At 43.4% G+C, this 18,299-nt stretch overlaps 1 protein-coding gene across 8 annotated transcripts in view; it reads left to right on the plus strand.

The window, feature by feature from the left end:
- ITPR1 (inositol 1,4,5-trisphosphate receptor type 1) overlaps positions 1-18,299 on the plus strand; it is a 183,606-nt gene that overhangs the window by 84,302 nt on the left and 81,005 nt on the right. For all 8 annotated transcript variants that reach the window (XM_055709389.1, XM_055709390.1, XM_055709391.1 and 5 more), the window contains 14 exons: positions 94-152; positions 1,654-1,815; positions 1,914-2,084; positions 3,043-3,108; positions 3,963-4,100; positions 5,661-5,786; positions 6,152-6,352; positions 7,778-8,029; positions 8,579-8,704; positions 9,428-9,556; positions 13,332-13,452; positions 14,086-14,270; positions 15,549-15,697; positions 16,690-16,801. In XM_055709389.1, coding sequence (XP_055565364.1) covers positions 94-152; positions 1,654-1,815; positions 1,914-2,084; positions 3,043-3,108; positions 3,963-4,100; positions 5,661-5,786; positions 6,152-6,352; positions 7,778-8,029; positions 8,579-8,704; positions 9,428-9,556; positions 13,332-13,452; positions 14,086-14,270; positions 15,549-15,697; positions 16,690-16,801 — 1,997 coding nt within the window. The remainder of the gene's footprint in view (positions 1-93; positions 153-1,653; positions 1,816-1,913; positions 2,085-3,042; positions 3,109-3,962; positions 4,101-5,660; positions 5,787-6,151; positions 6,353-7,777; positions 8,030-8,578; positions 8,705-9,427; positions 9,557-13,331; positions 13,453-14,085; positions 14,271-15,548; positions 15,698-16,689; positions 16,802-18,299) is intronic.

An 18,299-nucleotide genomic window follows, 5' to 3' on the forward strand; every position in this document is an offset into this window, starting at 1 on the left:
CTTACATCACCACTTGCTGTTTAAAATGTTTTTAGGCTGCAAAAACATCTTTGGTGCAACTCTGACATGTATGTGTCTTGTTTGTTTTCACAGGAGCCCTAGACTTTGAACATATTGAAGAACAAGCTGAGGGGATCTTTGGTGGAAGGAAAGTACCTCTTCACTAGTGCTAATCAAGGAGTATCTCAGGAGTTCCCAGGCTGCAGGCCTCCGGACTCCCAAGGAGTGGGGATTGCAGTTGAAAGTGAGGTGGTAACTGGGAAAAGGTTGGAAACAGCTGCCACAGTTGCCTAGGCTTCGTTTTCCTGAAATGCCTTTCATGCAGCATTTTAAAGCCCCAGATAAGGGACACAGGCATCCTTCAGGCAGAAGGGTCTTCATGAGAAGGCTGTGTGGGTGAAAGCCATGCTGGAGGGATTAGCGCATCCAAGTGGAATGCTGCAGTAAAATCTTAGGTGGAAAAGTTAATGTAGGCAAGGATTAGGACTTCTGCTGAGATACATGTATATGTAGTCATCTTTAGTCATCTTGGTTTTGAATTTTTGGATTTCTGTAATTTTTTTGCACACAGAATCATAGAATTGTTTAGGTTGGAAAAGACCTTTTAAGATCGGGTCCAACAATTAACCCAGCACTGCGCTAAGCCATGGTCTAAGCACCACATCTACACATCCTTTAAATACCTCCAGGGATGGTGACCCCACCGCTTCCCTGGGTAGACTGTTCCAGTGCTTAATCACCCTTTTGGTGAAGAAATTTTTCCTAATACCCAACCTAAACCTCGCTTGGTGCAGCTTGAGGCCATTTCCTCTTGTCCTGTCACTTGTTACTTGGGAGAGGAGACTGACACTTGCTACAGTCTCCTTTCCAGTTGTATGCATGACAGAGCCAAGCAAACTATACTTTCCTTGCCTGCCTTCCTTCTGGAGCAGCTTATATCCTTTCTTAAACCACAAGACAGCAAGTCAGCTGCAGCCTCCAAGTACTTGAGCTTGTCCCTAAGCTGCTCAGAGCTGCAGTTGTTTTCTGTAAACCTAAGATAACTGATTTCTTAAATGAAGGCAGAAAGGGAGAGTGAGATTTGCTTATAGAATTAATAACCAGAGTTTTCAATGGAAGTTGGAAGTAGAATATGGAAAAGATTCAGGAGGGGCTCATAGGGGGAAAAAAAAAAACAACAAAAACAAAAAACCACCAACAAACCACAACACGAATTGCTCATGCTCAGAAAAGAGGTGCAGGGGAAAGAGAATCATTTCAAGTGCTTGACATAATTAGCATTGCAACCTGGCTACTGAGGATTTTATTTCATAAATGGCGAGGAAGGTTAGTGCCGGGAATGGGCAAGAACTATTTGAGCAGTAGGGTGAGGCTGACAGAGGGACAGATATTTTGGTATAGTATGATCCTGAAAAATGTAAATTGGTTAATGTAAGCTTAGTGAGCCATGACTAATGAGATTCTGGAATAGCCTCCCTATTAGGCAGTACACCAGAAACCCATGTGTGTCTTAAGATAGCACTTGGTGTGATGAATTACCCTTTTATTTAAAAGTAAGAGAGCAGATGTCCTGCCACTGCTGACTGGACTTAGGAACCTGCAGGGACATCAGTCCCATATGCTAGTTAACTCCTACACTCTGTTTTCAGTGAGGAGAATACGCCACTGGATTTGGATGATCATGGTGGCAGAACGTTTCTCAGAGTTTTGTTGCATTTGACAATGCACGATTATCCTCCCCTGGTGTCTGGAGCACTTCAGCTGCTCTTCCGGCACTTCAGTCAGAGACAAGAAGTCCTTCAAGCTTTTAAGCAGGTATGTGTGTGCATTAAGAGTGTTGTTTCTCATCTGAATGTGTGTATTGCAGCTAAAACCAATCCTTTTGTGCAACTAACATATTGCATTCATGTAAGGTTCAACTGCTTGTTACCAGCCAAGATGTTGACAACTACAAGCAGATAAAACAAGATTTGGACCAACTGAGGTCGATTGTGGAAAAATCAGAGCTTTGGGTATACAAAGGCCAGGGTCCTGATGAGACTATGGATGGAGTGCAAGGTGAAAATGAACACAAGAAAAAAGAGGTAATTAGGTTGCATTTGCACGAATTCACGTGTTAATTTTTTGTGATGATGGAACTGTTTCCAGAAATGTGACCAAAACCTATTGTTCCCACACACCGTATAGCCTGCTGAGGCTATCTGTGTTGCTTTTAGATTAAGACAGGGTAAGAGGAGAGCTTGAGCTAGTTGGTGGCAATTAGTCTCCAGCAGAAACTGCTCAGGACTGGCAGCCACTGAAATGTCGTCTTTAGGCTGTAACAGAGCAGTTGATTTGGGTTTGCTCTGGCTCCTGAGCTGTGTTCTCTCAGCACTGACAGACTGCATGGGTTTTGTATGGTCAAAGGTACCTCGAATAATGTAAGGGCAGAGCTGTAAGCTTTTCAAGTGGTGTATTTTGAATCGTGGCACTGCGATTACGTGACAGAAGAGTGCTTTGTACGCGATAATACAGGACTTTCCTGGCATGCGCATCCGGGTTAGAACTAATTAAACTTCTTGGCTCTATATAATTTGCAATCGAATGGAAAAAGACTGGATGAGAGAATTTAAGAAATAGTCCCCGGGTTCTGAACATTTATTGTTGGAAGTAAACAAAAATAATTTACTTGTTGCTCTTCTCATCCATATTATTGTGAGGCATCTCTTGGTACCTGTGCAATGACAGCTCAATAATAGTAGAGAGGGAGAGAAGGTAAGAAGGTTTTTTTTGGGAGAGACTTGATTACAGGGAGAATGTGACAAGCAAAGGAAAGGATAGGAGGTTGCTGTCTCTAAAATTCATCCTACCCTCACCTTATTTTATGTTATAGAGGTCAATGTGACTGACAGGATAATTACATGTATTTTTCTAAGACTGTCAGAAAAACTGGATGATGCTTCTTTCCAGGAAGAGAGTGGGTACTGTCCTAGAACAGTAATTCTAGCCTTCGTGAAGGCAATAGTATAAGCTACTAATAAATTGTCTGATTTTTATCCTCAGGAAGGTCACAGCAAGTCCCAAAAGCCTGAAAGTACTAGCAGCTACAACTACCGTGTAGTAAAAGAGGTAAAACTTTGCTTCCTGGTGGTTAAATGGAAGTGTAAATGAGTAACAGAGCTCTGGAGAGCTGCACTAAGAGGGAGGCACTCGGGAAAGTCTGAGTCACTCATCTATTGTGGAAACTATTTGCTGAGTCATAACATATCCCAACTTGAATGAGAAGCCAGGAATACAATAAACACGACACGTGTATTCTTTCCTTAAGAATGGATTAGCAAGTAACATGACATTTTGCTGCTGTTTCAATGGTAACACAATATTATTATTGTTAAAGGCTTCAAAGGAAGTAAGCAAGTGGAGGAGCTGTTTAATTTGCCCTGACCCAAGTACCTTGCACTCAAAACCACCATGCTGTTGAAGTTTAACTTAAAAAAATGCCAGACAAAGTCCATGCATTGGCACCAGTGTGGTGCGTGCTAATGATCTTTCTGTGGCTCTGTATGGCAGAGCCCGTTGCTGGGTTCACTTGACCTGGCTGAATTCTGCAGGACCAGCCCTAGTCAGGGATGCCACAGATGGTGCCCCGGCCAGTAAACTGCTTCCCTTGCCTGTGCCGAGTGGCTGCTGTGTCCCTGGGGGGGTGGCGAGGGCTGTCAAGAAGGCAGCAGACACACCATCGCTGCCTTCTACTCCTGTGTTTCCCCATGGCTCTCGGTTCCAGCTTGGTCCTTCTGCACCTCTGCTGATGTTGCAGGAGCAACCAGGCCTTAGCTCCTCTCCTCGAGACCCCAAAACCTGATGTTGCTGCCTGGTCTGGTCCATGCAGATGTGTTTTGCACTGTTGCTGCTCCCTGGCAGCCACCTGGCATGCTCTGAAATAAAGCCCAGAGTTTTGGTTCTAAAGCAAGTCTCTTCTGCAGATCCTGCTGCGGCTCAGCAAGCTCTGTGTTCAGGAAAGTGCCTCGGTCAGGAAGAGCCGTAAGCAGCAGCAGCGACTTCTGAGGAACATGGGAGCTCATGCGGTTGTGCTGGAGCTGCTGCAGATCCCTTACGAAAAGGTTGAGTTTCTGTACGGCTGTCACCTTGCTTCATGTCACGTTGACGGGCTTTTATTACCTCCTCTGAACCCTCCTAAACCTTCTACCTTTATATTGGATTCATGGAGGCTGTTTTACCAAGCATCATAGTCTAGGAAATATCCCTGCTTCAAAAATAACAGGGAGCTTATATGAGCTTTATTTTAAGTCTTTTGAATAAAGAGTGTTATGCACTGTGTCCTGAAGAGGTATTTGTCAGTCGTAGCTCAGAGTAAGACCAAGGCTCAACTCAGCTTTTCACGGGGGTTTTGTTGTGCTGCCTTGAAGCTGAGCTGTATCGGTGCAGGCAAGACCCGTGTTACTGCTGCGAGGCAGCTGTGTCACAGCTGTCCTGGGAACACTAAGGGAAACGAGGTTGCCTGATCCCCCATGGGATTTATCTGCAGGTCTGCCCAGTAGTTAGACACAGACCCCCTGAGCTGGAGAGTCCCAAATTCTCCCTTAGAGATGAATAAATACCAGCTGGCTCTCCCAGTGAGGTCTGCTTTTCATAGTGGGCCGTGTCAGGGCGGCGGCGCGGTTGGAAGCCCGCTTTGCCTGGGTTACTGTATGGGCTGAGCTTGCACAGCACCGTGGTGTGTTGATGAAGCACACCCCAAGTTCATCACGTTGCCAGCCCATTAGTTACAGGTGATGGGTAGTTAGCATTGCATGGGTGAGGGAGCTCTTCACATTTTCCTGGTCACTCTGCTGTCCTGTGTTCCAAACTCTACAGGTTTGTGAGAACCAGTAATTCTAGACAGTTGCTTTGATTAATGTTAGTGCTATGCCTCAAGCTGTCTTGCTTCGTATTTTGCTAAAAAGTCAGCAGCATAAACACCCTCCAACATTTCTTGTCACCTGTCTCTCCCATACATGTGGGTACATATTGGGCAGGCAGTGTGGAAGGTGTTTCACCGTTAGAAGTATATGAAACTCCTTGAAAATAAAAGCAGACACTAATTTTCCAAACTGCATTTTGTACCATCAGTGGACTGGTAATCCATGCTGGTGTGAGAGGAAAGGCACTGATTCCTGAGCTGTACTTGGAAGCATGCAAGTAGTATGCTGATTCCAGTAAATATAAATCGGGCTTAACTGTTGCAGCAATAACTTTCCATCTCTTCTTTGCCACAAACTACCTATTTGTCGCTGCTGAAATGCATTTGAGTGGAACATGGCACTTTTCCTGTGTAGCCCCAAGGTGGTGATGTGTGGTTTGGCCAACGTACTGGTATGTTCAGAAGTGTAAAAGTGACTAAAGCACGTTGCTGGCAGGCTTGGCTGTGGAGTATGCAATTTTAGAGAATAAACTACTGTAATTTCTATTATGGTCGTTATTTTTGATGATCTTTAAAACTGTGAAGCAGGCCAAACTCATCCCTAATGTCTGTGAACTGGGTGGAGGTTTGTTTTTCTTTGGAGTGTGAGAGAGACGTGACAGTTCCCTTGCAGAGCTGGAGCTGCGGCTCATCCAGTACTCACCTGAAGGTGAACCTTTAGATTCTTTTTAACCCCATCTTACTTGTCATGCGATCACAGGCTGAAGACACGAGGATGCAGGAGATCATGAAGCTTGCACACGAGTTTTTACAGAACTTTTGTGCTGGGAACCAACAGAACCAGGCATTGCTGCACAAGCACATAAACCTGTTCCTTAACCCAGGGGTAAGAATAACCTCATGCCATGATTTTATTTTTTTTTCTAGCAAGAAAAGAGAATGGTTTGTCCTTGGTGATCGCCTCTGGGCCTGTTCTGATGCAAGATTCGTTGAAGGGGGTCACATTTTGTTTTCATTCTGCAGCCTCAAAAATTGGCAAGATCTGTTTGTTTGGGACCGCTTCAGTGTAGAAAGTTCAAGAGGCGAGGTGGACTGAAAAATAGGCATAGATACGACCTGTTGTGTTGAAAGATTAGGTCCTCAGAAATGTTCTTTTCCTGCAACCTGCAGGAGTGCTGACTCTATCCTGACCTCTGGGGGGGTTTGGTGGTTTGTTGATTTTCTAATTTATTTCTTTCTTTCATCCATTAGATTCTGGAAGCAGTAACAATGCAGCACATTTTCATGAACAACTTCCAGCTTTGCAGTGAGATTAATGAACGCGTTGTTCAACACTTTGTCCACTGTATTGAAACACATGGCAGAAATGTTCAGTACATAAAGTTCCTGCAGACAATTGTCAAGGCGGAAGGAAAATTCATTAAGAAATGCCAAGATATGGTAATGGCTGAGGTGAGAGCTGCAGAGATTTGCAAGGTCTGAACAGAAGTTTTCACATACCATTTGGTGAAAAGTGACAAATTGATCCTCTCGCTTCTGGGACTGCCAAGAAGCTGACAGTTAGCTCTCACAATGCAAAAAGAGCATGCAGCTACCAGAAAGCACAGGGTTTTTTGTGACCGAATGCTTTCTGAGCTCTTTACTTGTAGGTATAACGAGTGGTTGGTTATTAATGATACTTGCAAATTACTTTCTGGGTCTCTACACAACAGCGTAAAGGTAGGCTTATGAAGCAAAGAGTGCCTTTCCCTAGCAAAACTTGCTAGAAGAGAAATAGTTTAATTTTCAAGATCACTAATGTAGAAGGAAAATTTTACCATGATAGTATTTTGTTGGGAATTTCTTTTCTTACCAAGACATACATAATTAGCTGTTTCAGTGCTGAAGGGGGAGAAGTCTGAGGGTCTTCAGAATTTCAGGGGTGTAAGTAACTGGGAAATGGGGCTGTCATGCTAGAAGGGAAAGGTGTAAGAGAAAAGTGAATAAATCCCTTTAAGTTGGATATTAAATGTGATCTGTTTGACAGTGTATTCACTCATCTGACAGGATTTTTAATTGGCCTCTTCAGCAGGGGGAGCCCAAGGATCAGATTTGTCCAGCTCTGACTTTCTTAAATTAGTCTGACTAGATTGATCGAAGGTCTTCCACATTCTGTCGTTCTGTTCAAGAACGGTTTCATGAGCTTCTCAACACTGAGTCGGGTTTGCGAGGTGCTCAGCAATCGGTTTCCATGGGGGTCAGCGGCTGCTGAGAAAAGGGGGTTACCTTAGGGCTTCAAGCAGGTCTCGGTTTGCTTGTTCTCCTTCCCTTCATGGTCTTTACAGGAGGTCTGAAAATGTGGCCATCCGGGTCTCAAATGCAAAGCTGATAGAAATCTTTAATGTGTGACTTAACGTGTCACTCGCTAGCCTTGGAAAATCGCTGTTTGTTCGGAAGGGTGGAATTACTGAGCCCTGCAATCCTCCCATCCAGCGTGTGCCTGGGGCGTTCCTCTGACCAAAACAGCATGTCTGCAGCGAGCTGTATTAAAAAGTCAGCTGAGGCAATATATGTGAAATAAAAAAAGCACAACGGAAAGTCACAAGCTTCTTGGCACAGCTTCTGTCTAAGCAGTCAGTTGGACTGACTTTGAAGTTCTTCAGCAGTTAAGAAGTGGTAAATTCTTTAAGAGAAAATGTCATACTCGAGCCCTCTATCCCATGAAGGCAGTGCAAGAGGAATGCCCAGCTGACTTGGTGGGCTGCACTCCTTTTAAGTGTCTAAAGAATAGCTAATTGGGGTTTGCACTGTAACAGTCAGCCCACAGATTAGGAGAGGATGCTGCGGGGATGTGTACAGGTTTTGATCTGCCGATGGAATGTTTTTCTTTCTTGGTAGCTGGTGAATGCGGGAGAGGATGTCCTAGTGTTTTACAATGACAGAGCCTCCTTCCAGACTTTGGTGCAGATGATGAGATCTGAGAGGGATCGGATGGATGAAAACAGCCCACTGATGTACCACATCCACTTAGTAGAACTGCTTGCTGTGTGCACAGAAGGCAAAAATGTCTACACAGAAATAAAATGCAACTCCCTTCTTCCTTTGGATGATATTGTTAGGGTAGTAACCCATGAGGATTGCATCCCTGAGGTGAGGGCTGTTTGAGGCACTGGCCTGTATGTGTTTGAAGCGTGCTGATTTTGGGTGAGGGAGATTTGATACTGCTGGGTCTGGCCTGGGGAGGGTGGTGGTGCAGGTGGACAGTAAGCTGTGAGCGGGAAACAGGATTCCTTCCCTGGTTCTGCAATTGGTAACCCCAGTCAATCTGGATAGTAAAGTTAAATCCTTTTATACTTATTTCCTTGCTCTTAAAATGGGGATGTGATGTTGTATTTGGTGGTTTTATAGGGTTCTTGAGGCAGAGAGGTTTATGGAGTATGCTGCTAACCTTGAACAGATGGTTCTGCAGAACTGGAAATTATTATTATGCTGATGTTTTGGTCTGCAATAATCCTGATGGTTTTTTTTTTATTGGATGATGTCTTGCTATTCATGGCATTAAATTTCACTAGTGCTTAAATAAAAGGAAGAAGTAGAATTACAAATTATTTATATAGCAGTTTTAGTGTGACGTTATATTCATTCATAATACCAATCAGGTTTTTGGTTTTTAATGGTATTGTTTTTCTATACTTCTAGGTCAAAATTGCGTACATCAACTTCTTGAATCATTGCTATGTGGACACGGAAGTAGAAATGAAGGAGATTTACACTAGTAATCATATGTGGAAGCTATTTGAGAACTTCCTAGTTGACATCTGTCGGGTAATGATTTCTGTATTAGGAACAGAATTCAAAAAGTCTAAATGAACCTATTTAGTATAGAGCAGTAAGAATAAGACATAACAGTGCATGAAGGCAGTAAGTACCCCGAATACTGTGTTCCTTCAGATTTTTTAAGTGCCTTCTTTTCCTTATGCCTGTGGATTTCATTAGTCATATTCCATGGAACACATTAATATTTTCCTTGTAAAAAGAAAAAAAAAAAAAAAACTCAGAAAAGCCCCACACCCTGCTCCTTTGTCTAATGCCTTTTTCTGTTCTGCCACCTGGCTTGCTTATTCTGGCCAGGATAAGTGAGCTCCTTCCCAAGCAATAGTCAACGTTTTTTGGCAGGTCAGGACAAATTTTTTCCAAGCTTGGCATTTGTTTGGCCTTATGGCTTTTTGCCTGGGATTCCAAGTATTTCCCCATACGAAAGCATTACACCTCAGTCCTCCCTACCCTACTACTTTCTCTCCTCTAAGGCACTCTATGGGGTTTTTTTTCCCCTCTTCCCTAAACGTGCTACATGCCAGCACATTAGAACAGTAAGTGTCGGGCTTCTGCTTTTGTGTGTGCTGGAAATCCAGAGATCCAAGCATCATAAATATTGTGGCAGGGTGTTGCTGTGACTAGAACAATGCAAAATCAAGGATTTCAGTCGGTAACACTTGTTAGTCTAACTGGGTTGAGCTGCTTCTGACCTAAGGATGAATTGTCTTGCAGGCTTGTAACAACACCAGCGACAGAAAGCACGCTGACTCCATATTGGAGAAGTATGTTACAGAAATCGTGATGAGTATAGTCACCACTTTCTTCAGTTCCCCGTTCTCTGATCAGAGCACTACTTTGCAGGTAGGAGAATGTAGAAAGGCAGAGAAGTGGAAATACACCGCCAGTGCAATTATGTTCATTCCATTTGGGTTCCATTTACCGGTTAAAACAAAACACATGTGTTTGTAATGGTGGAGCAAATACGGTTCCTTTGCAACCAGGATGTTTCTTTTGCTGTAGAAGTGGAAAGAATTGTAGGTCAGAGTACAACCATTTTTCTAGAGAAGCTAAATCCCACATTACTTCGTTAGTAGATTCAACTCTGTGCTACCACCGAGACCACACAGGTCTTTTGGAGACAGTTTCTATGTGTCATTGTCAGGTTCCATGTGAGAAAATCACACTGCAAATGGGGGAATGAAGGATTTGTTCCTGTTCTGTGTTGCAGTTGCACCTTAGGGCTCTGGTCATCCTCTTTGCAGCCGTAGATCAGAATGCAGTTGGGTAAGATGATGTGGGCAGGTGCAGGAGAACAAACAAGCAGTTTTGTTCAGCAATGGTTTGGCATGCCAGCTGTCTAGCAGTGGTGAAGCAGTAGCATGGCATCACGGTGTTCTCCAGAGTGCCATGAAGAGGGGAGATAAAGCTTTGCTGGCAAGCTTTCCAGCCAGGAGGAAGGTGTTACGTTACAGAGGCTGCAGACGTGACTGTTTAAAGAAAACATGTTTTTATAGGAAGATTCTAATTTCCTTTAAAAACAAAAACATTCCAAAACCAAAACATTTCCCAAAGCTCTAGTATGTTTCATTAAGCTGGGTAACTTTTTTCTGTTATTCAAAAGTTGGGGAAATATGGAGAAGCTTGAAACGTTTGTAAAGTGACAGAAGGTAAAGATTTCCACTGCAGAACAGCAGTGTCAGGACATTGCCCTAATATTTGTATTTCAGCACAAAGATAACATCATTCTTTTATTCATAAATAACTTTTTGGGAGGAGTGTGGGTGGAGCGGTCAGGTGCCTGGCAGGTCTTTCAGAAGTTTTAAGTATGGTAGTTGTTGAAACTTGATGCAACCTCATCGTGCTAGAGGCAGTGGTTCACAGTACAAACTCCAGGTCTGCAACTGAATGTGACTGGCATCTGGTTCCCAAAAGAGGCCGTAAAGGGCATCTGGCAATTTGATGTGTCAGTCCCTCATCAAAGAATTCATGCTAGCCCTTTGGAGCATGGTGAGTGCAGTGCTCCAGGGAAGTGTACGTAAAACTGCTGTGTGAGTGTGCATCAGGTAAAGGCTTCTTTCTGCTTGGGGTGAGCAACAGTGTTCCTGCTTTTGTCTTAATGATTGCCGGCATCTCTGCCCTCCTGGAGTCAGGACGGGTACTCAACCCATGTCTGGATGGTCAGTGGCCAGCCTGATCTAACCAACTCTTTGGTTAGACAGCCCTCCTTATTCAGGCGTGGACATAGGCACACTGAAAGCAGCAGAGCAGCGTTTGAGATGGACTCGAACACCCTTCAATTGCCAAACAGCGGGCATCACCTGTGGGGGCGTGGAGAGCAGCAACGGCTGTGTTTGGGCTCGTGCGAGTCTGAGCGTGAGCAGTTGTTTGCTCCTCGTGTGACTTTAAAATGTCTGCTGTTACTGCAGTATCAGCCTCTATGCTAGTTTGTCAAACCTTCATCAAAAGAAAAGAGAAATTGAGATCAAGTTAGCGGTGTCCCTGGGGCTCTGCCCTTCTCTCTTCCCTCTGTACCGTGAACCTTGGCTGTCATGCTTTTAATTGTGTCTCTGAGCGTACAGCATTTGAATACGCTTCCTTACCGTCATATTCTAGCCATCTGTTAATTTTATGTCAGCAGTTTTTCTTTAGTTTCTCGAACTCTCCCTCTGTCTAGCAGGTTGAAGTAACTTATCTCACCTCTTTGTTACCATCTCACCTGATAGCTGTGTTGTTGTCTTGTCCTAGATTTACCTTCCTTCTGCATCTCTTAAGTTAAAAGCTCTGCTTATCTTCCTTTTTCTGCTGATCAGGGCTCTTGCCCGTAACTAGGGGCTCTCCCACCTGAGGAGTACAGCCCATGGGACCACCTAGCTGGTACATCACTCATACATGTCGTACATGACTCCTCTCGGTGGGCTTTTTCCTTTCTGTCTGAGATGATGCAGGGCAGTCTGCAGCTGCTGCTGCCTGATCTGATGCCATTGTCTCCAGAGGTGACTGACTGTTGTCACTCTCCTTGGCGTTGCCTTTGGATTCAGTCACTCCCTGTCCTTTCTGCAGCACCCTGTCATTTTCCTTCTTCCCGTGCGAGCCTCTTCTTGTCTCGTGCTTGTTCGTGTTATGGCTTGTTCGACTCAAATTGTACCTCCTTGGAGTCAGGGCTGGCCTTGCTTGTTCAAGGAACACCTTGTACATCTGTCATGCAGTTCAAATAATATAAAATTAGGAGAACATAAATACGTCTTTTCAAAGAACAGCTGTCCAAAACTTCCCCTCCTTAACAAGTACTGCTTAGCCTGTTTGCCTCCTAAGGGTGCTGCTGCCCAAGGCCTTCCTTCACAAGTGTAGTTGGAGGACATGAAGTACATTTCTTACTTGATTTATTGACCTAGTTTAAGCAAATGAAACATCTCTGAAGCTTTTCAAGACTGAAAAGTCTTTAAATGTGAACTGGAAGGAATATGTGGGTGGCTTAAATCTGAAAGTGCAGGTATTTTCAGTGCCTTTGGAGAATACAGTCTGCCATGGTTTTGGTGTTTGGCTTATTTCTAGTAAGGATAATAGTATTTGCCTCTTAGTAATTTTTGGTTCTTGAATTTTGATTCTCCTTTTCTACATTTTGTAATAGTGTTATTTGATGAATTAATGAAATAGATTTGGCTTTTAAATCTAACTCCCCTTTTTTCTTACAAACAGGCATTAATCTTGACCAGAATACAAGAGGTATTTTTTCACTGGTTCCTAAGTCTTGTGGGCTTTGCACTGTGGTGTAGTTCACTTAGCTGATAGAAACATTACGTAGCTAGCAGGCACAGGGATGCAGGGTATTCCCTCTCAACATAGGTTCATTTGAAATATTTAAAATACCCCTTCCTCTACAGGTGAAATAAATTAGTTGTTCTGTGATGTAATTACTGTACAAAACCAAAGAGGGAGTTTTGGTCACTATCACTGGGATGTTGCAAAGATGAAAGAACAGAGCTCGTGCATGTGTGTTGGAGTAGCTCACCTATCTATAGTGGAAGACCATCTTGTGAAATACAGGGCTAAAACCCACGCCTTAATTTTGGCTGATCCATAGCAGCTGTAGCATTTACCACTAACTACTACCTGTGTCGGAAATAACAAACACACAGCTCGTTTCTTCAGTAAATTAGATACCAGCTAACAATACTCGAAATGATGACTTTTCAGCTCTGGAGCTGTGCTGTCATTTAGCCAAAAGCAAAGACCCATTTACCTGTGGACTATTGAGTCAGCTACTGGTCAATGCTAAAAGAAGAGTCTCTGTATGCTAGGTTTGCTGATAACTCTGATTACACAGATGAAGATGACTGCTTATTTCCTCTGCTTAGTCAAGCTTCAATTACTAAGGCTTTATGCTTTAAAAGCTATCTATTTAATGCTTCCCTTCCAGCGTTTGTTCCCACCCTTGCCATTCGGTTGCTGATTGTGTGGTAGATGTGCTGCCTACAACATGAAGTTGCCTAACAGGTGGATGCAGACCAGTTAGAAATGACTGGTGTGCAGAGACTCATGGCTGAAGCTGGTAACCGGTATTACCTCAGGGTGATGCTGATTTATCTCAGTACGGTGCAATGGGTTTGATGTCCTTTCCCTTAACCTTGTGTTCTAGACTCGCCAGCCTGTGTTTGTACAGTTGCTTCAAGGCGTGTTCAGAGTGTACCACTGCAACTGGTTAATGCCAAGCCAAAAGGCGTCGGTGGAAAGCTGCATTCGGGTCCTCTCAGATGTAGGTAAGAAATGGGTGTAAGCAGGACTAACTGCTGCAAACATAGTCATCCAGTATTTGCTGCTTATATGTCATCCTTCCAAAAAGAAAGCGCAGTTTACTTCCCGGAGGTGCCACTTGAAGATAACTTGGAGCTGAGGGATAGTACAAATCCAGAGTTATGTTAATGTATTGTCAGGGTTGAGCAATAGGTGTTGTCACTGTAACCTGAAGTGCTTTCTCCATTTAACCTCAAAACTCTCTGCAGTTCTGTTGATCTGCAACAAGAAAATAGTTTTGTGCCACTCCTCCTAGTAAATTGCTCCACTTGTAATAGCAAGAAGAGTAACTTGTACTGGATATGAGGCCAGATTCTGTTAGGCAGGTGTACGTGTGTGTTAGCGTGAGTTGTTGAGAGTAAGGATGGATTCCTGCTCCCGCACTTTATAGACAGTAAACAGCTCTGAGGCATGAAAGCCTTTAAACGTAACGCCACACTGAGGTCTGAGCCATTTTGCAGGGACTGAGCATCATGTTGTGTGACATGTACGTGAAGGAGACTATGGAAGGAATTGCAGCTGGAGGTTGTCTGGTTCTTGCATTGGCTGTAATGCGTGGGCTCAGGGAGTCCAGTCTCACTAACTTTTGCTTTTTGCAGCAAAAAGCCGAGCAATTGCAATTCCTGTAGACTTGGACAGTCAGGTCAACAATCTCTTTCTGAAATCTCATAACATTGTACAGAAGACTGCAATGAACTGGCGAATGACTGCAAGGAATGCTGCCCGCAGAGATTCGGTGCTCGCTGCTTCCAGGGATTATCGAAACATAATTGAAAGATTACAGGTGACTACCCAGCACCCCTTCCTCCTTTGATAAGCATTTACTTGCATGCCTACACAAAAGGAGGAATTTACTAAGTAGAAGGACATTTGGGAATTAACTAGTCAAAATGCCACATGGTAATCAACTTAGCTGATGCTGAATACTACTGTAATACTGTATATAAAATTAAGTAAACCTTTGTATCAAGACAGGTAATTGAACGTGCACAGCTAATGGGTATAGAAGTACTTGCCCTAGGAGATGTTGGTATTTAAAACTAGTGGTACTTGAAGTATTCTTGTTCCACCATTAGTAATATTCCTTTGATAAGACAGGAATTTTCTCATCGTCACAGCCCTCCAAACTGCTCCAGTGCTTTGCTCCTTATATGCTAAAACTCTCTGTACAACCGAAGGTGTCACAGCCCTGCCTGGAGACCACTGCAGAGCTTGAAGTAAATAGGTGTCTGGGTTCCTAGTGAACCAGGTGCAGCCACAGTCATTCCCTGAAACAAAAATGTGTGCATTCCCATACTGGTTTTGCTAAAAGGCTATTTAAACATAGTATTTCACGTTAGAAGTAAGGACTGATGTGTTAGAGCTGTATTCGATGTTCAGATCTGAAGACAGTTCAATAAGGCCTTTTTTTATACCAAATGAAATTCACCTTGAATGATGCCTTTATCCTTTGAAGATTCATTCTCTGGTCAAAAGTTTTTCCAGCTTTATGTAAAAATATATTATGTAATGTAAAAACACTGCCCAACCCCGTCTCCTTGAAATAGCTTCTCCCTATTTGTCCATTTCAATTTGATTAAACTTCCTCTCTGGCTTCATAGGTATCTCGGCATTTTCTGCTTAAGTATTAGGATAAATGTGTTTTCATTTTTAAGGTAATTACAACTTTCCAAACACTGAGGGAAAGGGAGATAATTCTATTTTTGCATAATTTTAACAGTAACACTTTTTTGTCAGTTCTTGTAAGCACAAACAGCCTGATCATTATCACACAGTTTCAGTGCAGCTCTGAATCTTTCTTGTATATCAACAAAAGCACCAACAAAGATGTGGAGGGTCGGGAAACTGAGTAGTCTAGGGGACTGCTGGGAATCAGGCCTCCCCTCTTAACGACAACTATTAAAAGTCTAATCTGACCAAACTCTGAGGTCTTTAATCTAGTTTATTCAGGCAGGACAGACCTAAGTGTCCTGTCCCTCTTTTGTGATCTGTAAAATTAATTTGCCTATAAATGTATATGTATGTTATGTTAGTTTAAAATCTTGATACGATTGTATTCTAGGACATAGTATCAGCTTTAGAGGATCGCCTACGTCCTCTTGTCCAGGCAGAGTTGTCAGTACTGGTAGATGTGCTTCACAGGCCTGAACTGCTCTTCCCAGAAAACACGGATGCAAGGAGGAAATGTGAAAGCGGAGGTTTCATTTGCAAGTAAGTCTTGTCTCCAAGTCTGGCGTATTGGGAAGGTTTTTGTTATGTTTTGCTTTTTCCCAATTTTTGAACGCCCTATGGAGCGGTGTGCTCTTACCCAGCTTGGTGAATACTTGATATGCTTTGACATACTTGTAAAACACAGTATTTCATAGTATGGTAAATGAAGTTTGCCCTTGGAGAAGAAAAAAACCCTGCCCTTGGGAATGGGGAGAGACTGCTTGATATGCTCTCACAGCTAATGCTTAAAAATTTCTGCATTTGCTGCAGGATGCAAATGCTATGAACAATGGTAGTATAAATGAGTAAAAAAAATTCAGCTGGTCCCTGTTATTTGATACCTGCCTTCAACCCTAGTAACGTTTGCAGGGTACTTGGTCTTGTAGTGCTTAGTGCTGGGGAAGTATGTCAGAATCAGTTATCACATGCATCATCTAACGCAGACACTGCCCACATTTAGAGGGAAGGAAAAGGAAAGATTAGAAGGTCATTTAGAGGGCAATTCAGAACAGCTTCTCTGATCACCTCCTGGAGGGGGCTGGGTTATATACAGTTTATGGAAACTAGGTACCAGCGCAAGTAACAAATGCTGGGTAGGATGGCTTTCTAATTGCGCTCTCCAGGACTCTCAGTATGTTTTTTATTGAAGTAGTATGTGGAGTAGTTTTCTTTCTTACTGTTAAGTGCATGCTCTGGAGGACTGTCAGGTCTGAAATCCCACTGCCCCTTCCCCTGCCTCCTTTCTCCTGTAGTCAGAAGGTTTTATCTGGCTGTCCTCCTGCCCAGGGACCACCTCCTTTGCGACTTCACTAAAGCCCATGATAGCTGGTTAAATGTTAATCTTGAGAGAATGTTCCCAAGATGGTTGTATAATGGTATGATAATAAAACTTGTTTGCAGCTTAAACCAATTAAGTAAGATAGCCATGTATATCTTACCCTATTTTTAGAATAATAGTACTAAAACAAGCTGTGATTGATTGGTCTTTTCAGGTTAATAAAGCATACTAAACAGCTGCTAGAGGAGAATGAGGAGAAACTATGTATTAAAGTATTACAGACGCTCAGGGAAATGATGACCAAAGACAGAGGCTATGGAGAAAAGGTAACGTAATTTACAGTTCATCGTTCTGTGTTAAACACTGTCTTTATTATTCAGTAAAGGAAAATAAAATTCTCAGTCTTTCAAGCTGTGTTTTGTACATGTAAGCACTTCTGTGCTGGATCAGAAGCAAAATATTTTTAGTCAACTAATAGCTTCAAATGTAATTTGAAAGGTGAGCTTGTTTCCATTGTTTTTTCTACTTTAGACTTGCAAGTTTAAGTCTAATTACTGCAGTAGCTGGCACTGTAAAAAATATCTAATTTCATTACAGTTTTATGAAGGATATAACCCTTTATCTGCTTTCTGGGTCCTAGGTGACTCTTCGTCAGGTCACGTAACCTTGCAACAAAAGGGTATTTTGTAGTTTATATACATCTGAGTCATCATCTTGTGAATTATAGATGGAAACTGTCTGTACACCCACCTGTGGTGCTTTTTTTTTCTTTCCCTTTCCTACATAAAACTCCTGTGTCCTGTTGAGAACATTTTTCTGTAGGTACAGACTTACTCTCCACTTGCATCAGAAGTTTATATGCCCATATGTTTGTGTGTCTAAACCTTCCTACAGTCAGTCTCAAAATCCTAGTTGAAGGTATCTTGAGCAACCTGGCTCATTACCACGACACACGGTAGGTGCACAGAGCAAGATACCCTCCCAGTGAGTGTACTGGTGAGCAACTGGGAATATGCAGCTGGGGCTGGGGGAAACAGTGGCGTGGGAGGATGCTTGCTGCAACTGGGAGGCTGTACCCAGGAGCAGATGGTGGCTCATGTTCAGTTCTCACTTGCAGTAGGGTTTAAAGCTGTTGCAGAGTGCTAGATTTGCCGCACAAAAAGGCAAAAACTTTAGAGGTCGGACAGTTTCATAATAATAATAAGTTTATAGCTGTAGCTATAGCTGTAGCCAGAAGGGAGGGAGAAACTCTGAAGGCAGAGGAACTCATAGCATCAGTACGCTGACTGGCCAGCCGGGATGTCACACACGAACTCTGCTTTGCCTAGCCTAGCTGGAGACGAGGGGGGCGCAGGAGCAGAACACGGACCAGCAAGAGGCAGGCGCTGGCACCGCAGAGCGCAGGGACCCAGAGAAGGGAGAGCAAGCGAGTGAGGAGTGGGTGTGCAGGTGCCCACGTGCGGGTGTTACCAAGCACACCCAGCTGAGCACATGGCAGGAGACTCCCAGGAAAATGCCCAAAGGGCAGGGATGGCCGGCACTGTGCTCCCTGCCCTGTCAGGGAACGTTTTCCTCACATGCTGCCACTGCCTCTTGGATGACAGAGGTCCAGCCCACCTCCCAGCCCCAGCTGCTGCTGTGTCCTACACCTGCAGGCCTACATGGAGATTTTTTATCATTTTTTTTTCCACTTTGCAGTAGCAGTATTTTTGAATAAACTCATTGACTTTGGGGGAATGCCCTAATCCTAGTGCAAGAGAGAAGTATATAGATGTAGGATGAGAAGGGGAGCAGGGCAGGTAGGAAAGGGCAGCAGCTGTAGGT

This window comes from Falco cherrug, chromosome 4 (genome assembly GCF_023634085.1).
Source record: "Falco cherrug isolate bFalChe1 chromosome 4, bFalChe1.pri, whole genome shotgun sequence".
In the NCBI taxonomy this organism is placed as follows: Eukaryota; Metazoa; Chordata; class Aves; order Falconiformes; family Falconidae; genus Falco; species Falco cherrug.